At 37.2% G+C, this 23,891-nt stretch overlaps 1 protein-coding gene across 2 annotated transcripts in view; it reads left to right on the top strand.

Moving 5' to 3' along the window:
• The first annotated feature begins 269 nt into the window (after nt 1–269).
• The window catches only part of NSUN7 (NOP2/Sun RNA methyltransferase family member 7), a 37,299-nt gene continuing 13,677 nt past the window's right edge, over nt 270–23,891 (top strand). Inside the window, exons 1-8 of one of the 2 annotated variants that reach the window (XM_037138061.2) lie at nt 270–579; nt 8,936–8,994; nt 9,374–9,504; nt 11,319–11,471; nt 11,810–11,993; nt 13,065–13,275; nt 20,371–20,514; nt 23,728–23,829. In XM_037138061.2, coding sequence (XP_036993956.2) covers nt 270–579; nt 8,936–8,994; nt 9,374–9,504; nt 11,319–11,471; nt 11,810–11,993; nt 13,065–13,275; nt 20,371–20,514; nt 23,728–23,829 — 1,294 coding nt within the window. The remainder of the gene's footprint in view (nt 580–8,935; nt 8,995–9,373; nt 9,505–11,318; nt 11,472–11,809; nt 11,994–13,064; nt 13,276–20,370; nt 20,515–23,727; nt 23,830–23,891) is intronic. The other variant, XM_053672311.1, reaches the window with a different exon arrangement.

Genomic DNA, 23,891 nt, shown 5'->3' with positions numbered 1-23,891 from the left:
TCCCCAGCAGTCGCCATCCGTCTTCCCTTTGAGTGTGTGGAGGTTTCTTGGGTCTTTGTTCGGCTCGAAGTACAGGATGCTCAGGGCAGCCAGCAAACGCCACCTGTTAGTCTTTAAGCCACAACAGAGTGGGGCATCCAGCGTGGTCCTGCAGAGAGAGTAATTTACTGAGATAACCTTATTCTGTCCACAGAGATGATGCTTAAGGTAGAAGAAAAACCATTTCCTGGAACACCTGAGTTGTAATCGACGACAGTCAGGGGGCAAACATGTTACAGTTGAGTGAACTGCGGTATTCGAATGAAAACGATGTCGAGGAAATCTCCCAACTCGCTTGCCTGTCATTGTCAGATGACGAAGCATCCGGCGAAAAAAACTCTGGCGGTGTTCCCGAAAAAGCTGGTTATCCGGACCCCGTTTACATTATGGCAGCGAACGTTTTTCAGGGTATTCGAATCGAAAAGTCACCAGAGAAAGTCTTAATAAAGTACGGGAATAAACCCCTGCTGGCCTTGTTCGAGTCTGAGGATGAATCCTTTCAGCGCTCATCCTACGAGCTGGCTTTCAGTGCCCTGAAGTGTGAGTAGCAGCGGCCTCAAGGTCATCACTATGAGAAAACAGAGAATTTGTGGCGTGCAGCCCGGTCAGGCACGGCACGTTTGGGTTTTTATGTGTATGATTATCTTCGGTCAGTTTCAAATGTCAAGGAATTAGGCGAGGTCCAGTAAAACAAGCTCTTTCAGGCCAAAACTGGTTTTCGGTGTAGATTTTGCCTAGCATGCTGACCTATCCTTAAGTAGATGTGAATCAGTCATTACACTGAGCAAGGAAACATTTCCATGAGCAGGAAAAAGAACAGTCCATTGAGGCACCGAAGTACAGATCGCCTTTCCTTGGGAATTCTTTTCATTCTGGGTTTACATGTTGTATTTTAGTGTATGAACGCTCACAAATATAAACTAAAGACCAGTAAGAAGGTGGGAGAGGTACAGGGTTGGAATGAGAAGGTGCAATATATATTAAAAATGAGTATCAAAATTAAACCAACCCCAATTAAGATGATCCCATTCATAGTCAATAGCTTTAATTTGGGGAGGTTGTGAATTTATTCCTCCACACTTTTGTAGAATTCTGCTTTTCTAATTTTCCTCAGGGTGTGAGATGCCGTGTTTCAGACTCCCTCGATGGTGATTATTAACTTCTGAGTGCAGAGCTGATCCCAGGACAGAACGAAATAGTGTTCACAGGAGAGCAAGCAGTCAAAGGGCCTGGAGACATTTGTTTTTTGTGCTAGCTGTGAACTTTAATATAGTACTGTATATTATAATATAAACTATGAAGTTTATATTGGCTTGTAAACTGACTGAATATAATTATTAAAAGGAGTTCCAGAAATGTATGGAGTATTAGCAGCATGGTTGAAATGATAACCATATGGCTTCCTAAAGAGACAACTTGAAAGAGACAACCTCATTTGTGTATATGTTTTTAATATATTAATCCTTCCTGGGCCTTGCACATCCTCACACATGGGTAGTTAACAATTGTTCAGTGGAGTTAAAATGTCTCATTAATTTCTTAGACATGATTATATATTTTCAGTTGCCGAGATGATGTAGTTAAAAATCTGAAGCCAGGAATTTGTCAACACAGAGAAAAATTTGTTTGATGTTAAGAGGCAACTTGCCTTTAGTTTTCATTTTCTTTTCTCTTGCTTGTGATTTTTTCTTTTAAAATCTGTCTTAACCATTTTTCCTCCTCCAATTTAATCTTAAAGACTAACCAGTGAGTCAAATGAACATGTTGACATCTCTCCTTGCAAGAATCAAGTGAAGACTGGGCATCTATGTTGATTAGTGGGTATTTAATGTTAATGCCAAAATTCTATTGTAGACCATTTATTTTCTTCATTGAATATTGAGTCTTACCTTAGAAATCAGTACTAAAAGCCTGAAATTGTCTTATATAAAATTCTGCACAAATTAAATGGTCCTGCTATGGTGACATGTGTCATTGATTGTCCTTTTCTTTCTCTTGATCTTTAGTTCATGAAAAGGTGTTGTTACTATTTGATATTTTGTATTGACTCACAAAATTCCATTCAGATAAATTATTGTCATAGGCCTTTACACACCTGCTTTTGCTTGAAAGGTTCATTTTTAAAAATAAGTTCGTATTCTCAGAAGGATGGCTTTGGTTATTTAGTTGGTAGGATAGCTTGGTTATTATTTTCTTCTTATAATAATAATATATTGCTCAAATTATTATCTGAATAATTTCTGAATGTTCAAGTGGAATAAACCCAGAACTCCTAAATCCAGTGGGTTTCCAAGATAAGAGCCTAATATTTTGCTTTAAAATATTGGAGGCTCTTGCCATTTCCCATTTATCTTCTGCATCATCAATACTTTCTCATGTTATTTTGTAAGCTCCTATTTGGTTTATATGGCATAGATTCAGGGAATCCCAGTACAGGAAAAAAAACTTAGGATTTCTTTCCTAAGGTTTTATAGGAGCAGGAAAGCTAAAAAGATTAATGTATAAGCTGAAGAGAGACTGGGTAAATGGTCCCTTTTCTGGTGAATTTATGAAAAGGTAATCAGATCATCTTACCGTTTTTTTAAATTTTGAGGAAGTATAGGAGAGGAATAAAATGTCAAGAAATTCGCTTAATTATAGCAATGTTAAGTATATTCCTTTAGTTAGTTTTATGTTTTCCAGTTTTATTGTTTGCTCCTTTGATGATGTTCTTCATTGTGTATAAGCTCTATCAAAACAGAGTGTATTTATCTGATTAACCTTTTAAAAAAGTTTTGATTTATTTATTTTTAGAGAGGGGAGAGGGAGGAAGAGGAGGAAAGAAACATCCATGTGTGGTTGCCTCTTGAGTACCCCCTACTGAGCACCTGCCTGGCAACCCAGGCATATCCCTGACTGGGAATCAAACCAGTGACCTTTTTTGCTATGCAGGCTGGCACTCAAGCCACTGAACCATACCAGCTGGGGCTGGTTAACCTATTAAAGGTTTAAAGGGGTCAGTATGTTTTTTGAAATGAAGATAATCACTACTTCTGCTTTACTAAATAGCCCCAAGATCACTTTTCTGCTAAAGCAGGTAATGAAGAGTAGCTTATACCTATTAACTTTGACTTCTGTCACAGAAATAGAGTACTGGCAGCTAATGTGTTTTTTCAAAGAATCTTTGGCTGTTTCAAGGAATAGAATACTAAATATTTTAAAAGGAAATCTGGAAAGTGATTTCTTAAAAATATTTTTTAAAGAAAGAAAGAGAACTTGAGGAAAGATATGTCTCTGGAATTGTTGATCCTATTGGTGGCTTAATTCTTCTTCCAGCCTTTCTAAGTATAGAGTAGTTGGTAAATTTTCAGTACCAGGAACTGGCTGTGGCATTAACATGGTCATTTCAGCATCATCTAACCTGTCAGTGAAAAACTCTGTAAATGCTTAATGTATGGTTTGAGAATTGGTAGTTGTTAGTTGGGGTCCCAAGTCCAACCCCAGGGTCAGTGATTTCACTAGAAGGATTCATAGAACTCAGCTAAGCTGTTATATTCATGGTTATAGTTTATTAACACGAAAGGTTAGAGATTAAAATCTGCAGCAGAAAAAAGGTACATAGGGCAGAGCCCAGGAGAGACCCCGTTTAAGCTTAGTATTTTTCCTTCCCAGTGCAGTCTTGTGGACAGTCTTAATGCTCCTAGCAACAATGTATGACAAAGCTAATGTAGTGTTGGCAACCAGGGAAGCTCGCCTAAGCCTTGCTGTCTGGGGTTTTTATTGAGGGTCAGGCATGTAGACACGGAATACCCTGTTGCTGACTTTTCTCGATCTCTTCTTTTCCAAAAGTCAAGCTCATACTGTGTTGCCCAAGGACCCAGGTAAAAAAGACACTTTTATCAGGCAAGATGTTCCGAGGGCTTGTAGAGGTTATCTTTCAGGAGCCAGTCAAGGGCCAAACCATTCTTTGGAATGTGCAGGGTTTGGCCACCCAGGCCTGCTGAGTTTATTCTTGATTGCATAGTGACTCAAAAATGATCTGATTCTAGATCAATGACCTCTTAAACTCTCTGGTTTGTTACCTAACAGGTTAAAGCAATTCTCTTGAATGACAATAATAATACATTATATTTGCATAGCTTTTTGTAATTCACAAAACAATTTATATCATTTGATATACCAGTCCTTTGAGATGAAATATCTCATTTTCCAGATGAAAAAACTGAGGGAAGCTCAGGAAGAGATTAAATGATGTGGCTGAGTAATCAAGCAGCAAGAACAACAAAGAAAGGAAGTGTTTCATTTGGTTGAAAGGGTGGTAGAATATCAACCCCATACCCAATCCTGTTTTTTTTATGGTTCCACATTATTTATTTTAACTATATAATGATTTTCTATTTGGTGATATCAGCTTTAACGTGTATGTACTGCTCCTAAATATTATTTCAAAAACATTAGTGGCTCTTCTTTCTCATTTTGCCTCAGAGACTTAATTTTGTAGTTTTTCCTCCTTCCATACAGGTAAAAACCCATCTACCTATATTTTATAATTATAGGGGGCTTGACATTCTTGAAGTGAAGATTTTAGAGGTCCCCCGTATGAAAGAAACTATGTACATGATAAAAACAGAGGGGGAGAACCTAGGGGAGAGTCAAAAGAAGAAACATCTTCTATCTTTTTTTCCAGAATGGGAGGAATAACTAGATGGACTATGAGTTTTAGGGGGTCCAATAAATAGCACTCTTCCTTTACGCTTCACTCTGGAACCAACTGAGAGAGAGGAAAGAGATATTTGATGGATATGGCTTTAGATCTCTAGTCAAGTGGCTTGCAAATATTTTACTCCTGAGGACTTCCAGCCAAGATGGAGGCGTAGGTAGACACAGTGTGCCTCCTCGCACAACCAAAAGAAGGACAACGGCAATTTAAAAACAAAAAACAACCAGAACTGACAGAAAACTGAAGTGTATGGAAGTCCGACAACCAAGGAGTTAAAGAAGACACATTCATCCAGACCCGTAGGAGGGGCGGAGCCAGGCAGGCAGAGGGGGCAGAGAGGACTCTTGGCAAGGTGATGGCTGGCGCACCCAGCTAGGTGGCGGATTGTGGAATGGGGCATACAAGGCTGCAGCTGGCTGGCTAGGCAGCAGTGGGCGGGCAGCAAGGTGGCGGATTGCAGGTTGGGCAATCCCACATTTGTGCATAAACAAACCTGGAGAAACAACTGGGGAGCAGGATGGACGGCACAACCCAGGGCCCCAGTGCCAGGAAATAAAGCCTCAAGCCACTGATTGAAAACACCTGTGGGGGTTGAGGCCGCAGGAGAAACTCCCAGCCTTACAGAACTCCTTGGAGAGACCCACCCACACAGGAATCAGCACCAGAAGGGCCCAATTTGCTTATGGGAAGCAGGGGAAGTAACTGAAAGCTGGCAGAGAGCTGAGCAAGTGGCATTGTTCCCTTTCAGACTCTGTCCCCACAGACAGCATCACAACACAGCAACATGTGTTGCCCTGCCCTGGTGAACACCTAAGGCTCCACCCCTTACTACATAACAGGCACGTCAAGACAAAAAGAAATGGCCCAAACAAAAGAGCAGATCAAAGCTCCAGAAAAAATATAATTAAGCAACAAAGAGAGAGCCAACCTATTAGATGCACAGTTCAAAACACTGGCAATCAAGATGTTCACAGAATTGGTTGAATTTGGTCACAAATTAGATGAACAAATGAAGGCTATACTAAGTGAAATGAAGGGAAATACACAGGGAACCAACAGTGATGGGAAGGAAACCAGGACTCAAATCAATGGAGAAGACCAGAAGGAAGAAAGAAACATCCAACCAGAAAAGAATGAAGAAACAAGAATTCAAAAAAAAATAAGGGGAGGCTTAGGAACCTCCAGGACATCTTTAAATGTTCCAACCTCTGAATTATAGGGGTACCAGAAGGGGAAAATGAAGAGCAACAAATTGAAAACTTATTTTAACAAATAATGAAGGAGAACTCCTTCAATCTGGCAAAGGAAATAGACTTCCAGGAAGTCCAGGAAGCTCAGAGAGTCCCAAAGAAGGTGGACCCAAGGGGGAACATACCAAGGCACATCATAATTATATTATCCAAGATCGAAATGAAGGAGAGAATCCTAGAAGCAGCAAGAGAAAAGGGGCAGTTACTTACAAAGGAGTTCCCATCAGACTGTCAGTTGATTTCTCAAAAGAGACTTTACAGGCAAGAAGGGGCTGGAAAGAAGTATTCCAAGTCATGAAAGGCAAGGACCTACAACCAAGATTGCTCTACCCAGCAAAGCTTTCATTTAGAATGGAAGGGCAGATAAAGTGCTTCTCAGATAAGGTCAAGTTAAAGGAGTTCAGCATCACCAAGCCTTTATTATATGAAATGTTAAAGGGATTTATTTAAGAAAAAGAAAATAAAAATATGAACAGTAAAATGACAGCAAACTCACAATTATTAACAACCATACCTAAAACAAAAACAAAAGCAAATGAAGCAAACAACTAGAACAAGAACAGAACCACAGAAATGGAGATCACATGGAGGGTTATCAATGGGACAGGAGGGAGAGGGGGAAAAGGTACAGAAAATAAGTAGCATAGATGGTAGGTAGAAAATAGAAAGGGGGAGGCTAAGAATAGTATGAGAAAGGTAGAAGCCAAAAAACTTATAAGGTACGACCCATGGGCGCGAACTAAAGGGGGGGATGTGAAGGTAGGAGGGAAGTGAAGATGGGGAAATGGGACAACTATATGTGATAGCATGGTCAATAAAATATATTTAAAATATTTTACTCCTGAATTAGAGGCTTCCCATTTATCCACGGCACAGCTGAAGAAGTGCAGAGACCCCTCCACCCCAGCTCATGAAAGGTATAGCATGTGTAAAGAGCAGCCTGTAATTCGTGCACACCTTCTGCAGACAAGCTGGGACAGGGGCAGAGTGCATGGGGAGAGGAAAAGAGGGACGGAGATAGGGATGGAAGAGTGGGAGAGATATATTCCAGTTCCTTCTTCCAATTTCACCAATCAAACATTCAATTTTTCTTTTCTAAAGAGTGGTGAACAAGGGATAGGGAGAGCGTCCGGCATGTGTCTAGGGAACAACTTCCATTCTGAACACAGGAGGAGTGGGGATTAAGAGTTTCCTTCAACAGATTAAAGAGAAGAGGCTTTATTTAGTGGGAGGCAGGGATAATTGGAATTAATGTGCTGAAATAGGATAGGCAAGGTTTGCAATTTTCAAGTAAGTCCTGATTACCCAAATCAGGCATTATCAGTGTGTTTTATTTGGCCACTTTGGTTGGTCATAAGAGGAAGATGAGAAAAGGCGGCGTGATGTTGTGGTGAAGAACGTGCACTTTGATGCGCAGGATTGGGTTTGAGTCCCTGATCTGTCACTTGCTGTATTACTGTGAACATCTTAACCACTCTGTGTCTCTTTTGCTAGTCTATGAAATGAATTAACAATGGTACCTAGTTCATAGGGCTGTTGTGAAAGTTGAATATGTGGAAAGCACTTAGAACAATGTGTAGTATAGAAAGCACTATCTAAAATATACAGCTATTAATGTGGACATTACTATGTGAGAATGTTACGTAAATTGTAGATATACAAAGGCAATACATTCTGCACGATATCAAAGGCAGCCCAAAGACATACCAGTTTTGACAGGAGCCCTAGTGGGGGGAAATGCAATGTCAGCAAAATTGTGTTGTCTTCTTTTGTTCATTCCGCCTCTCCCATTTCTTAGGAGTCCAGCAGCACCTCCATTGCTCAAAGTTCTATACCCTATGCAGGTCTGCTACCGTAGAAGCCCTTCATTCTTTTGATGACTATATTTTCTATGACAAAAATTGGGACTCAAGCTGAGAAACTATGACGTAGATAGGAACTATTTTGCGAGTATTAAGGATGTGAAACTAAACTTCATTTTTCTTACATGTGAAATGGTGATATGCATAATGATTCCCAAAGGATTTCCTCTGAAAATTGTGTTCCCAAGTTAGTTGCTTCTTTTTCCCATTCCCATCCCCAAAATGAAAACTGAAATACAGTATGTACTGTGCAGATAGTAGGTTCCCCGTAAACATTGAGTTGAAGCTAGCCTAGCTTTCTGTTCAACTTACAGAGTATTTGTTACAAGAGGTATATGTGGTTTAAGTAGTTAGAACAAAAGGAACACTGGTGCCCTGCGGAGGTTAGATATGTGGGAAGAAGGAACTGGAATATATCTCTCCCAGTGGGATCACTTGATCCCACTCAGTACTTTGCCATCGTCTCTCTGCCTGGAATACTCTCCTCATAGATCTTCACATGGCTAATTGTAATTTGGGGCTTAGACCTTCTCACATTTTACCAATGTCTTGATGAGTGAGTTCTACCAACTATTCAAGAAATAATACCAACTTAACATAAACTCTTCAAAAGAACAGAGGAAGAAGGAAATCTTCCCACTCATAAGGCCAGCATAACCCTGATACCAATATTGACAAGAATATCACAAGAAGTTAGAAACCATTCCTTATGGACCTAAACAGAGAAGGTCATAAATCAAATATTAGCAAATTGCATGCAGCAATACATAAAAAGATAAGACATTATGAATGAGATCTTCTTTAATACCTTTTGAAAGACATAGCTAAAGGCTGGAATTTCTGTATTACTACTTTGACTACTCAGATAATGCACCTTTGGCTAGGGTTCCACGTGGTGCCTGGGCCATTGGGGTCCAGCCTAATAAAGATCGAAAATATTTCATCACGTCATTGTAATTTAAATCTTTATCAAAAATCATGATATGTTTTAGATATTATAACATTGTATGAAGTGTATTTTGATTCCAAAGTTTTCATTTTCAGCTTTGGTATATTCAGTAACAGACATTTTCCTTATCTTGCAGATCAAGATATTTTGGAAACTATATTAATAGATAGCTATATCATTCCAAGTACTACAATAGTAAGTGAACGGCTTTTATATAATTATCCATGTCTATGATTGTTATTTAGAAAGTACTAAAAAGCCTTCAGGTTTAAGTCATAACTAGTTTGCTGAATGCTGACACCTCTTCAAAGTATTTACTTACCTCTTTTCCACTTGTAGTGCTTCTAATACTGACCCTAATCCTTTTATTTTGATGAATATATCAAAAATTGTCTTCTGTGAAAAGATTTATTTTTTACTAAACTTTTTTAAAATTTTGAAGTCTTTATATTCTGGTCCAACCAGACTATGTAAAAATAGTTATATTCCTGCTCTCCTGTGAAAAATAATGGAATGGAAAATATTGCTATTAGATATTGTTTATACACTTTCCTTGCATGTTTCCCCTTTGTAGCCAGACCACTTGAACAGTCTAATTATTGTGATGCTGTATGATTTCCAAGATAGAAAATTTCAAGCTCGTCTCCTTTCTGATAATGAAGAGTCCATAGCAGAAGTTCAAGAAGTAGAGAACCTTCTAAACAGGTAATTGTAAAAGTGAAAAGGATGTTTTATATGAATCATTATTAGTATTTTCATTGGCAGAACTCTATAAAGTATAATATATAGATGAATGTTAAAATTTATAGAGAAAAAAATAAAAGTTCTTAAGTTTTCTAAGGTCCTTTAAAGACAGTCTTCAACAGGTTAAATATTCTGTTTAAAATCAAGTTGTTTTTGAAAGCTTGAACTGTAAGATCCAACTTATATTTGGAAAATCATGAAAAATTACTAATAATTTTTGTATATACATAAATTAAACTTCATTTGAAATAGCTATTATTTATTTTCTTAGCTTTGTTTATAGTTCTTTTTGAAAAATCTAACATATCAAATGAGAATTCTAATGGTAGATCAGAATCTACTGCTTTGACAAATTGAAAAAAAGAATTTTTTACTTAGTTAAGAACAAATATGTTTTAATTTTGTTTTCTTTTTACTCTAAATATTAACAGAAACCTACTATGTAGATACTAATAAAAAGGTTAACCAATTAAATTAATGCATGTAAAATGCTTAGATTAGATTTAGAATATAGTAAATGGTCAATAAATATTAAGTGCTACTGTTGTTAGGGCTTTTATTATTATGCTGTTGAACCTTAATGAAAAGCACATAACAACAACCACAATCTTGCAGGAAGATTTTTACCTAATGAATGATTTGAAAAGTTGGCAATTTTATATTGTTATGGGACATTCAAGCAGTTTCATTTAAATTATTGAAGGCTGAGACCAGAGGACTCAGGTAATGGAATAATATTAATGGATTAACATTTATTGAGCACTTAATATGTATCAATTACTCTTTTTTTAACCTTAAACTTCTGTGAATTTGCATTTATTTATGGGTTGTGATTTTGATTAAGTCTACATTCAGTCATTCTTATAAGAAGCTCTTTATATAACTACCTTATGCGGTAGATACTGTTACCAACACTTATTATTACACATGGGCAAATGGAGGCACAGGCAAGTGAAAGGAACCTGTCTAATGTCATAGAGCTGGAAAGGGGAGTAGCCAGAAACCGTTTCAGGAGGTCTGATTCCAGAGCACATGCTTTAACCATTTGCGTCTACTACTCCTTGCATTAGGATAGTGCGGTTTGGCTGAAGTACTCTGGAAGGTTAGAGATGTGACACAGTCCTAGCCTCTGTCAGTTACAGCCCTGAGAAATTGTGGGATGAAGATTTAAGCTTAGGAATTACGTAACTACTATTAACATATAAAAAGAAAGCTCTGGCTATTTGTACAATGGGGATGCATTTGTATAGTTGGGTCTATGAGATTGAGAAAAATGCTGGGGTCTTCATGGTCATACTAACCAATTCTTGGGGTTTTTTTCTGTCGTTTGGAACTTTGGGGCATGGGGATAATCAAAACTGGGAAGGGCTTGGTACAGATTCATGCAAGTTCCTTAGTCTTTTCAACACTAAGGTTGCCATCTTGAGGTCACACAGCTAGTAAGTGACAGAACCTGCACTTATCTTCAGATTTGCCTGACTATAAATTCTGCGCCTCTCTCACTGCATCAGATTTGTCTCTCTGCCCGCAATCGATACCAGTGTCTGAGGGGATCCACAGCTGTACCGGGGCAGCAACAACTGAGAAGAGGAAGGACGCCTGTTGGTTTCTGTTTTCACAGACGGCAGATTTGCATTTTAGACTATGGAAATTTGAAATAGAATTATGACAGGACTTGTTAGAATCTGGAATATAAGTTGTTAATGTTTCTAGTAGAAAATTGACAGTCTTGTCTTCAAGGCAATAATCACCAAAAATGGGTTTTCTGTCTCTAGTTTTAAGACAAAATTGGCTGCAGCATTGGCAAGATGTCGAATCAAACATGATGCCCTTTCAATTTACCACATTCTTCCAGAAACAGTTAGGAACCAGGAACTCAGGGCCTCCACTTTGCCACTTTATGCTTGGATAAATACTTGTAAAATCAGGTAAAGTTTAATTAAATTCTTTATTCATATTTCAAGTTGCTAACCTTTTAAAATAATGTGATAAGAAATATTACCTTTTTAATAGATGGGGCACATCCAGGGGAGTAATTGGAGAATCATAGTTTAGTTCAGAATCTTATCACCAAATTTCCAAGGATAACCACATAAATATGTTAGCTTTTCTGTCTCTGTCTTTTAACTTATTGTTGCCTAAAATTATAAGTTCCATTAGCTGCAGTATATGCAGTGGTAATTTTTTACTGTAGGAAAAGATGCCAATGTTAAGTACATTTTTAATGTATCTGTTTGTGTCACAACCTGATGTTGTATATTTGCAGCCCTGAAGAAGTTTATCATAGTTTGAGGAAAAAAGGCTACAACAGAGTGAAATGCGTGTCGCACGTGGGCGGTAAAGTCTTCGCTGTGGACCAGCATTGCTATGATGTCTTAATTTTTCCATCTCATCTTAAAAGTGATCTTCTAAATATAGATCTCTTCAAAGATTATAAACTAATATTCCAGGTAAATTAACATTTATGTCCATTGTGATTCCCAATAATCCTACTTTACCCAAAGAAAGTCTCCACTTAAAACCTAACAAACTGATTACATATATTTTTTAATAGATTATCAGGAGGTTTATAATTTTTACCTTGAATAAAACTAATACCTCAACAATCAGTATTCCTATTATACTTTAGCATCTTTGTCTTGTGTGAATTTGTGAAGAACATATTCTTCCCCAGACTTCATAGATGGGGAGACTTGTATTGCTAAGAGCTATATTTTTCTCTCCCAAGGTAAGATTCAAGAGAAGGTACAATGATACATTTTCTTTCCTACAATTCTGCCAAAGATGCTAGTGCCATCCTGCTTTGAAATTGTAATTGTGTAATTGTAATATGTAATACTTTCCCATCATCTCTTTAATATAGTTTTACAGCTTTGATTTGTAAGAGGGGTATAATGTCTATCAATATAGGAAGAGAACATAAAATGACATGAGGTTTCAATAAAATGAAAAATAAAAGGTTCAAAAATTAAGTTAAATTAATTTTTATGTCCTTAGATTCCAATACTTACCTCAGATTCACCTTGGTCTTCTAAGGTTTATCCCTTCACTGCACCCATATTCTTGGGATGAATCTTCTGACTTTCTGTTAGAGTGACACTCCATTGAATGCCAGTCTGTCTAGCCCCCTTTTATATGCTTGTCAATCATCTTTTGATCTCTGTGAACCAGCAGCAATTTAGATCACAGTGTAAGGGGAAGAGAGAATGGAAGCCACAGATTAATGTGTTTTGTGAATGGATAGGAATGGGAGCTAAGGCAGGATGTCACTAATCTATTAATCACTTATTGGGGATTTTGACATTGTCTTATCACTGCATAGAAGTTAGATGGTAACAGTCATAATTTAAGATAAACAAAGGTCATTGTTTTAAGTCAGTTTATATTAAGTTACCTTTGTTAACTTTGTATTTTAACAAATGTCTTAAAATAAAATGGGCTAGGTATCTCTTCAAGATTCCTACCAAGTACTTTTCATGCTTCTAATTTCTTTGAAATTCTAACCCTACCATATCTTGCAGGACAAATCTCGAAGTCTTGCTGTGCATTCTGTAAGGGCCTTTTTAAATATGGATGATGATGTCTTGGTGGTCAATACAGGTTCGTGGTACACAGTTGCCCATATGTCAATCTTAACAAATAATAATTCCACAAAAATATTTGTGTGTGGAGTACAATCACAAACCAAGCGTCCTGACCTGAAGAACCTTTTCACAAAAATGGGATGTGAAAGTAAGTACCAATATTTATTTGTTTGGTAATTAATGTTCTATAAGATTTAGAAATATTAAAAATGTTTGTGTTGTTTTTAATATAAAAACTATATGAACTATACTCTTAAGATCCTCACTAACTCATATCAGTCTGTTCTTACTACTTAATATTGGTTAAACAACTTAATTTAAATTAATGAATGTATTGACACATTGTTATATTGCTTGCCATTTAGCCACTATATAAGTTTATGTTCAAACAATAATTGGGTAAAGTGAGTGGTAGAAATGATCATCCTTTAATAAATAAGAGCACAATCATTGGACTGCTCGAAGGACAAAGCGAATATCTAGGACTAGAAGCCATGTCTTCTTAGGCTTCTTGTTTTTAGAAAGTTTTTCATTGGATCATGCTGAGACTAAAGATAATATTTTATTACTATAGGTTCAGTGAGGCTGAAAACTAAAAAAAACAAACAAACAACAAAAACCAAACTTTTGACAGATTCGCAGGGCTAGGGAGAAAAAAAAGTAGAATTCAAGGCCTGACCCCAAAGGACTGGTAAATCCCCGGGATTTCATTTGGAGCATGAAAGAAGTGTGCTCTGGGTGGTGATTAGTTCCCTGGTGAACTGGCGCCTGCAGGTCAGTCATCTCAGTCAGGACTTGGGGTAAGGAGATCTGGTACTGCTAGTGTGCAGGCTTAGCTCCCTATCAGAAGCAAAAGTAAATTCTCCATGGGAGAAAGTAACATCCTCCTAGTCTCATTTTATCTCCTAAGTTTTTTCAAATGCAATGTTCGGCACTCAACTTAAAAAAACCAACCAGACAAACAGGAAGAAAAGATATGGCTGAATTAAAGATTAAAACACTATAATAGAAACAAGACCACATAATGTCCAAATACTGGACATATCAGATGCGGTCTTTAAAATGCCTACAATTAATATGCTGATAAGACTAAATGCCAAGTTGTACAATTTCAGCAGAACACTCGAAAGAATAATGTTCAAAAAACATCAAAAGACAGTCATAGAACCAAAAGAATACAATATATAAACTTAAGGAATTGATAGATTTAATAGATTAGATAGAAGTACAGAAAGAATAAGTGAACTGGTAAGCCAGAAGAGAATACCCAGACTGAAGCATGGGAGGACAAAAGTGTGAACAATGTAGAAGGGATCATAAAATACACACGAGACTCTGTGGGCCAGTGATTTCAGATAGGCTGTGATCGGGAACCGAGAGGTGAGGAAGTGGGAAGAAACTATTTGAAATTCAGGTGGGGAATTTTTCAAAATGGATGAAATCAGTTAAGCCATAGATTTAAGAAGCCCTATGAATCCCAGTAAGAATAAATACACAGAGCACATTATAGCGTAATTGCTGAAAGCCAAAGACGAAGAGCAGTGTTCAAAGCAACCAGGGAGATGATGCAGACTACTCTTAAAGGAATAACAATAAAACTAAAAGACTAACTTTTCAACAGAAACAACTGAAGCCAGAAGCCTATTAAACAATATCTACATAGGGCTGAAAGAAACTGCAGGCTAGAGATTATACTCAGCAGAAATGTCCTTTAATATAAAGGGAAATAAAGACATTTTTGGACAGAATCTGAGAGTTTGTCACCAGCAAACCCTACAAAGGATATACTAAGGATTATTGTTTATATAGAAGGAATATTATCTTTCATAGAAAGTCGTAGATGCTAGAAGAAATGAACAATGGAAGAGAAAAGTACATAGGTAAATATAAATAATTATAGTCTAAGGTCTTGTGAGATCATAAACTAATGTCATGTGGGGTTAAAATATGTATGTTACATGTAATTAAAATAAATTAAAACAATGGTACATAGAAAGAAATGGAATTAATGTCCATTGCTTTGTTCATGAAATGGTAAAATTAGTAAATCATTAAGTCAGTGGTGTGTGCAATCAATAAAAGAACACATAGTAAAAGAATGTATATCTACTAGCTGAGAGGGAAAGAGAAGTGGAATAGGGAACTGGAATGCCATATAACATGTATATGTGTTATATGTTATATATGTTGTATGATGTGTGTGTGTTGTGCTAAAACCACTCAATGAGGAAGGAACAAGAAATGGTGCTGGGACAAGTAGATAGCCACTGGCCAAAGAATGAAGCTGGACTCCTGCCTCACACCATATACAGCCCTGACTGGTGTGGCTCAGTTGGTTAGGCATCATCCCACAAAACAAAAGGTCACAGGTTTGATTTCTGGTCAGGGCACATGCCTGGATTGCAGGCTTGGTCCTGGTCAGGGTGGGTACAAGAGGCAACCAATGAATGTATCTCTCTTATGTCATTTGTTTTGAGCTCTTCCTCCCTCCCTTTCCCTCTCTCTAAAAATAAATAAATAAAATCTTTAAAAAGTGCCCTGGCTGGTGTGGCTTAGTGGATTGACTGCCAGCCTATGAACGATTCCCTGTCAGGGCACATGCCTGGGTTGTGAGCCAAGTCCCCAGTAGGGGGCGCTTGAGAGGCAACCACACATTGCTAGTTCCCTTCCTCTCTCTCTTCCTTCCTCTCTCTCTCTAAAAATAAATAATTAAAATGTTTAAAAAAACACATACACAAAAATTAACTCAAAATATATTAAAGACCAAGGTGTAAGAGATAAAACTATAAGGCTCCTAGAAGAAAATGCAGAGGTGTATCTTCATTATCTTGGATTTAACAGTGGTTGTCTAGATATGATAAGAAAAGCACAACAACAAAAGAAAAAATTAGATAAATTGGGTTTTATACAAATTAAAAACTTTTGTTCTGCACTGACCACTATCAAGAAAGTGAAAAAGACAGCTCACAGAATGGTAGTTAATATTTGAAAATCATTCTTCTGATAAGAGGCTTGTATTTTAAATATATGAACAATTCAATAAGAAGACAAATGTAATGAATAATAGATAAAGGATCTGAATTTAATCTGACTCATCAAGAAGAAGAGATCACAAAACAATTCCTACCCAATTCTGATGAAAACCACTACAGATCCCGGAGACAATTGAAACATACAAAGATATTATGAGCAATTTAGTGCCAACCAACCTGAACATTTAAACATATGGGCATATTCCTGGAACAGCAGAACCAACTACTTTTGTCAAAATCTGAATACTTTTGTATCTATTCAGTTCTTAAAATTAGTGGTAATATGAATGTCTTTTGACTTCATAATTGAAAATCTCCTCTATTCACAAAGAAAAAACCCTGCATTCCTACAGGAAGAAATAATACTCTTTCAGAGAATAGCTAGAAAGGGACTACTTCCCAGTTTATTTTTTCAAACTATAAGAGAAAGTTTATTCAGAAAGTCACAGAGGTAGGAGAAGTGAGCTGGAGAAGAAGTGGGCTCAGGAAACCAGTGACAAGCAAAAGAAGGGACCCTTGGAGCTTAGTGGGGAGAAGGGTCAGGTAACTAACCTGGGGCTGAGCAGGGTGGCACAGAAAAGATGCTCCCGAGAGGGGGAACACCCACCCTCCACAGTCCGGTTTATAACCTTGGTATCAAAACTGGAAAAGGACATTAAAGGAAGGAAAATTACAGACCACTGTCACTCATGAGCAAGGCTATAAAAAGTACATACTAGTAATCTGAAATAGGCATAGGATATTAGTAAACTTAATTTAGCGATATAAAAGAATAATAATATAAGTAAGCTGGGCCTATTCTAGAACTATAAAGTTGTTTTTTAACTCTTAAAAATCAATGTATATAATCACTGTATTAATGGAGAAAAATCATATCATCTTAATAGATACAGAATAGAAATATGATACAATTTAACATTTATTCATGATATATATGCAGCAAAAAATCATAACATGAACACTACAGTGTATGGAAGAAGAGATGGTCTTTTCAGTAAATAGTGCTGGAAAAAAGTGAAATTGACCCTTACTTCACACCATGTACACAAATCCAAAATCCTCTGGAATTTATTAAAGGAGAAACACTTTATGACCTGGGGTTGGTGAAGACTTCTTAAACAGAATACGTAAAGCACTAACTATAAAAGTAAAGATTGATAAGTTGGACTATAGTAAATTGAAAAGAAAACAACACTGTACATAAGAAAAAGCAAAGGTAAATTGTAGAGAGGGAACACACCAACTAATGAAGAGTTTTTATCTACAGTACATAAGAAATTATTAAAAAAAAAAAAAAAGACAGGCAACCAGTCAGGAAACACAACCTAGTCAACTGCCTTGACCAGGCATCTCCCAAAAGAGGACATTGAGGTGCCAAAAAAAAAAAAGGTGAAAGCATCCCACCTCATTAGTCGAGAGGGTAATGCAGTTAAAATCATAGCCTACCACCATGCATCTACAAAATCGTTAAAATAAAAAGACTGGTCATGACTTTTGGGAATATTCAAACACTGGTGGGAGGTAAATTTGTACAACCATTTTGGAAAACTAGTTAGTCACTAAAGTTGAGTATATGCCCTCTAAAACTTAGAGATGTCAGGAAGTTGAATAAGAGGGATCTGGCAAAGGGTACACTAGAGAAATGGGATAAGAGTCAAGAAAAAAATGAGTTCAGAAGCTGACCAGTTACTGCTTTATTGCCTCTCAGCTCCAAACCCACCTGCTGCCCTGCTTTGTGATACTTGAAGTACACTCCATTTCTCTGTTGCCCATTGGCTCGCTGTAAGTCTCTGCCATTAGCAGGTGCTGGAGAGACATTACAAGACTCGAAGAGGAAGAAGAAAGGACTTTCCTTCCTCTCCCAGTGACTTATCCCCGTGGTGGCCATGCAGAGGTCCCAGCAGTTAGCCTCGTCCCCTTCTCAGATACCTCAGTCTCAGCCTTGCAGCCCCCGCCCACTCCCCTCCTCTGGCTTGCTAAGTTCCTTGCTCACATTTTTCTCAGCCATGGTAGGTAGTGGCTATGCTGTAGTTGTCACCTCTGTACACATTAGAGTTCTCAAGTAGTTGGCCACCCTTGACCTAGTTGACAAGGGAGAGTAGGAACTACTGAGTAACCAAGCAAAGAGGGAAGGAGATTTCTTCTTTTCAAAGTATTCCAGATAATAAATGAAAAAGGGGTGATAGAATACAGTAGTCCCTTCTTAGCAGTGGATACAGTGGGTGCCTCAAACCACATGTAATACCAAATCCTATATATATAGTGTATTTTTCCTATACATTCATACCTATGATGAAGTTAACTTATAAACTAGGCACAGTAAGAGATGAACAACTAATAATAGATCAATTATGACAACATACTGTCATAAAGTTATATGGATGCCATCTCCCTCTCAAAACACCGTATTGGATAGCACTCACCCTTCTTCCCGAGATGAGACGTGTGATGACGAAACACAGCGAGGTGAATGATGCAGCGTGGTGACATGGTATTACTACTACTGCCCTTCCGGCAATGTCCGAGGACGATCGTCTGAGTCGGGTGGTCCTGAGTGATGAAGCCGTGATGATGTCATGGTTGGATGGCATGAGCAGCTAAAGTAGATGGTCGGGGAAATTTAATATTTTCAGACCATGGTTGACAGGTAACTGAAACCATGGAAAGCAATACCACGGATAAGGGGGACCCCATATGACTATTTTGTAATCCTTTTGCTGATATACTACAAAAGCAACTTACTGGATAAATATGACACCGTTTTTGAAGTAGTTCCCTCCACCCCAAAAGAAATAAAGAAAAGAAAAAAGAGAATCAGTAATAGTCAGTAGTAGCTCTGACTACCAATTTATGGGAAGCACAAAATACAGGAACAGGTAAAGCTACACTCTAGGGAAGCAGTTAGCAAAATCCAGACTGAGGGAAACTCGAGTAGTACAGATAAGTTTCAGTAAGAAATGGTAAGAAAAATGAAAAGGAACCTTTAGATAAAAATAAATGTAAAGTGAGACTTAACAATTCAAACAAAGGAGAAAACATGTTTGACCTGTGGGACTGTTGGGAAATTTGAGCCGCTATTGAATGCGAAGATTATTTGATGATAATTAGGAATGATTTGAACATTTGTGTGGTTACATTTTTTGAAGAGTTCCTATCTTTAGAGGTCTATGGTAAAAGTTACAGATTCACAATACTTATGGGAGTGGGTGCAGATGCAGATGAAGGTGGATTGGGCATGAATGGTGCACCGCTGCAGCTCCATGATGTACTTGCGATTGACGACATAGTATGGCTGTCTTTGTATGTGTTCGAACTTCCCCAATAAAAAGTTCAAGTGCGAAAGAACAAAAAGGCCCATTTGATTAAAAATCACTTCAAAAGAGAGAGAATAAGAGGGAAAAATTGATCAGGCCAGAGGAAGGGGTGGGTAGGGCAGTTTCAGGAGTGACTCCACAGCAGGTGAGGGAAATGTGGACCATTGCGGAAGTGGAGGGGTGGCCTTGGGACGGGTACAGAGGGGGGTAACCTGAAGGCAAGCAGACTCTCCGACTAAATTTCAGGGTCCGTGAGGGACCTTACTTGGTGCCTCATAAATACTAACAATACCTGTTTGTTTTTTTTTTCCTGGGAAGATGGAACATAAAAAGGGATTTTAAAAAAATGGGACAATGAAATAACCATTACTGAGCTTAGCTTACCACAACTTATCAATCTTTACTTTTATAGTTAGTGCTTTATGTATTCTGTTTAAGTGCTAAGCTTAATTGCTTTATCTCTGTCTTCACCACAGTTAGACAAAGTAGGCATTATTTTCCCATTTATGAGTAAGGAAATGGGGGCTTCGAGAGGTGAAGCCACATAGCTAGTGAATAGTGGAATTGGGAGTCAGATTTGGGTATTTCTGCCTCCAAACCCATTTCCCTGCACTAGAGCATACTGCTTTAAGTGGAATGGAAAGCTTAATTATATTTTATGTAGAAGATATTTAAACTTCAAAATTACTCTCTCAAGTGAAGAGAAAACACTAAGAATTCATGTATTAACTTTGGGAGGTTATCAGAGAAGTATATGGTCTTTTCTGAGTACATTAAAGTGATTTTTTGTGATGATGAGCATTTAAAAGTGAACAATGATACATAGGCATATTTAAATACTGCATTAGAGCTTTTAATTAATATTTTACAGTAATTTTTCTGTATTTTTTCTCCTAGATATTGAAATACTTCCTGAGACATTTCTTAACATTGAATCTAAAGATAACAGATTACAGAATGTTAAAGTGATTCTGCTGCTCCCCCGTTGCTCAGGGCTCGGTATTAGTAATCCGGTAGAATTTATTTTAAATGAGCATGAAGGTACTTGTTTTGATGTTTAAATTCTGAATTATGGAAATGTATTGATAACTTAAAAACAGAAGTATTTAAAGTCATTAAAATGACACATTGTTGTATCTGAGTAATGAATAACTCCCATATATACTATGTGTAAAGTACTTTATATTTATTACCTCATTTAATCCTTAAGCCAATCCTGTGAGATATGAACAAGGGTGAGGGTGATATTTGAAATATTTAATAATTGGAATCATGTAGGCAATCAGAACAGATGCTGGCCAGGGTGCTATTCTGGCACAGTCCAGTGCCCAAGTTATGGACCTTACAATTTATCAACATTTTATAGATGAAAAAGCTGAGACTCAGAAAGATTCATTCATTTTCATAATGTCACACATCTGGTTAGTAGCAGAGCTGGGATTCAGATTTGGAGCTGCCTGATTCTAGAACCTATAGTCTGAACACAATCCTAATTCATCGTAATCAGAGTATTTCAAATGCATGATTTCCTTAACATGTATGTTTTGTGATGTGAAAACCTCAGATTAAATATTAATTCTAGGAGTGTTTTATTTGCTTCTTTAATACATTTCAAAATATGATTTAACATGAACATTTACTGAACACTTACATGTAAGGCACTGAGCCGAGCACTCTACTCGATTGCTTCACTGAATCCTCACAAGAACTCAAAGAAGTCGTTACTCTTACTGTCTCCATCTTACAAATACAGAATCTGAAGATTCTGTAGAATCCAGAACTTAGAGTTTGAAGTCCCCCGAGTCACTTGACCGATAAGTGTTAGCCGGATTCAAACACAACCTTTTCAACCCCAAGGCTGGCGCTCGGAATCACTCTCTTAATCACAGAACATCGCACACATCGACTGAAACTGACTCTTGCTCTAGTCCCTTGTTAGTACAGAAAGGCATAGATACAATTAACTAGAGTATTAGACAAAGACGACATTCCACAGACACTCAGAACAGTGAGTAACAGTTTTCTCTTTCTAGCAAGGACATAATGAAAAACAGAGAAAAAGAAATGACAGGAGAGAAACTAATGTTGAGCAAACATTAGTGATTGAGTAAAATGTGTCCCAGTCAGTATTGTAGGTAGTGTTCATGCACTATCACTTAATACTCACAGTAACGTTTTGAGGGTAGTATTATTTTATTATCTTTATTTTACAAATGGGAAAAACTCAAGACTCAGAGAAACTTAGCAACTTGACTGAGGTCATGTAGGTAGCAAGGAAGGAAGCTGGGATTTAAACTCAGTACCTTTTCTTTACTTTAAACTACAGGCTTTACCTGGACTTCCACTGTACCATGTGGAATTATGACCTGGTGTAGAAAATGTCTTTCCAGTGAGGGTCAAACAGAAGAATAACCAACTCCCATGGGAACATAATAGGCCGAGAACATTCTTATACTAACTTTGGGAAATGACCAAAGATGAATGAGTAGGCACTGAGAGCTGAGAAGGAATAGCAGCTACAAGCCTTACCCTGGGCCATCTTGAAATGGGAAGCAGAACTGAATAAGCCATGGGTAAAAGTAAACTAGAAGCTGGGAGAACAGCCCAAAGGAATCTACAGCTGATGGAAAGGAAGAAAGTATAAAGGTTCCCAGGGGTTAGTAATGTTTTGAAGCAACAGTATAAGGCAACGAGTGGTTTGTGGCAAACCTGGAATAAATGAGAGCTTTTAAAGGAAACTGCACTCAGAGGAAATAACAGGCAGAGCACAGACGGAGCTGCTGACCTAATGAGTGTGGTAGAAACAGTAGCCATAAATCTAGGGGGTGAATCCAAAGGATTATTTTACCAGGGTTGGATACGAGGTGGAAGAGAACAATCATGAATTCATTTTAAAACACATTGTAACATGGAAAAGTATTTGAGCCATTGAAGAATATATGAAGCTGGTCATTGCTAACAACTTGGAATTATTTTTAGATGGGATGGGAAAAGTAACTGATATGGTTTAAGAGTATAATAATGGATAAATAGTCTTTAAAAAAAGTGATAGGTAATTTTGCAAATAGATAGAAAAATGTGAAGTGTAAAAAAACCCTGACTTGAAAAGATATGGAGTTTAATTAACCTTCAGTGATATTACTGGAATGGGGAAGAGCCAAAAATGTGGTAAAAACAATGGGCTCTTATAGTCTAGGAGAATTACTGAGAGGAGAAGAATATAGAGGTTAGAATTTGGGCTCTGTGATCCAATTTTGTAGCCACGATTTTGGCTGTACATTAGCAGCTATGTGACCTTACACTAGTATCCTTGTGACCTTAGGCAGATTGTTTCATGTATATTTAAACAATTTTTTCAGTGTTAAAAGGGTTGTTGAATAAATCTCTATAAAGTAACATTAATAGGTCTTTGTTAGCAATGTCAAGACATATGTTAAAATCAGTTTCAGAAATTAAAGTGTTACTGCAAGAGTTTCTTGATCTATTATGAAGACATACATTTGCTATTCTTTTTTTTTTTTTTAAGATTTTATTTATTTATCTTTAGAGGGGATGGGGGGAAGGAGAGAGGGAGAGAAACATCAATGTACGGTTGTCTTACATGCATCTCCTGCTGGGAACTGGCCTGCAGGGAACCGGCCTACAACCCAAGCATGTGCCCTGACTGGGAATCGAACCGCGATTGTCTGGTTCGCAGGCCCGCACTCAATCCGCTGAGCTACACCAGCCAGGGCTACATTTGCTATTCTTCATTTTTTCCTTCCAAAATTTCTTTTGGTAACTTTATTTGTAAAGTCATGTTCTTCTGAGTTCTTTCATGCTCAGTCTCTAGACTGACTGCACTCTTCTTTTCTATACCTAAATGACTTATTTGGCTAGTTGAAGGAGTATCTCATCAGAGCTTGGAGAAAAAAAATTAAACAAAATTACCTTTATCAATTTAGTTTTTAATATTCAAGTCAGTAAAAAATATTTGTCATTTTTAAATTGCTCAAGTGTTTTTATTTATTTATATTTATTTATATTTATTTTAAATTACATTTATTTGGGTAATGTTGGTTCATAGGACCATCCAGGTTTCAAGTGTACATTTCTATGACAGCAGACATTTTTGCAATACTATTTTTTTAGTGTTGATATTTTCCATGAAAACTCTATTAATAGAGAAAATGATCAAAATGTTAAATAATGTGATGATAGCAATTATGGAAAACAGCTAATAGTGATATAATTAAAGCATTTATTTGCTTTTAGATACAGATTTACTTAAAGATTTCTCTCAAGGAGGCACATCAGAAGATAAACTTAATGTTCTCGTCCAACAGCAATATAAACAGCTAACACATGCGATGAAGTGTAAGTTCAATCTTAAAATGTGTTGTAAATCTTAGAAACATTAATATATTATTTCTCTATTC

The sequence above is a fragment of the Artibeus jamaicensis genome, unplaced genomic scaffold, assembly GCF_021234435.1.
Source record: "Artibeus jamaicensis isolate MK-2021 breed Jamaican fruit bat unplaced genomic scaffold, CSHL_Jam_final contig_76, whole genome shotgun sequence".
Taxonomy (NCBI): Eukaryota; Metazoa; Chordata; class Mammalia; order Chiroptera; family Phyllostomidae; genus Artibeus; species Artibeus jamaicensis.
This window is presented reverse-complemented; position numbering and strand designations above follow the sequence as displayed.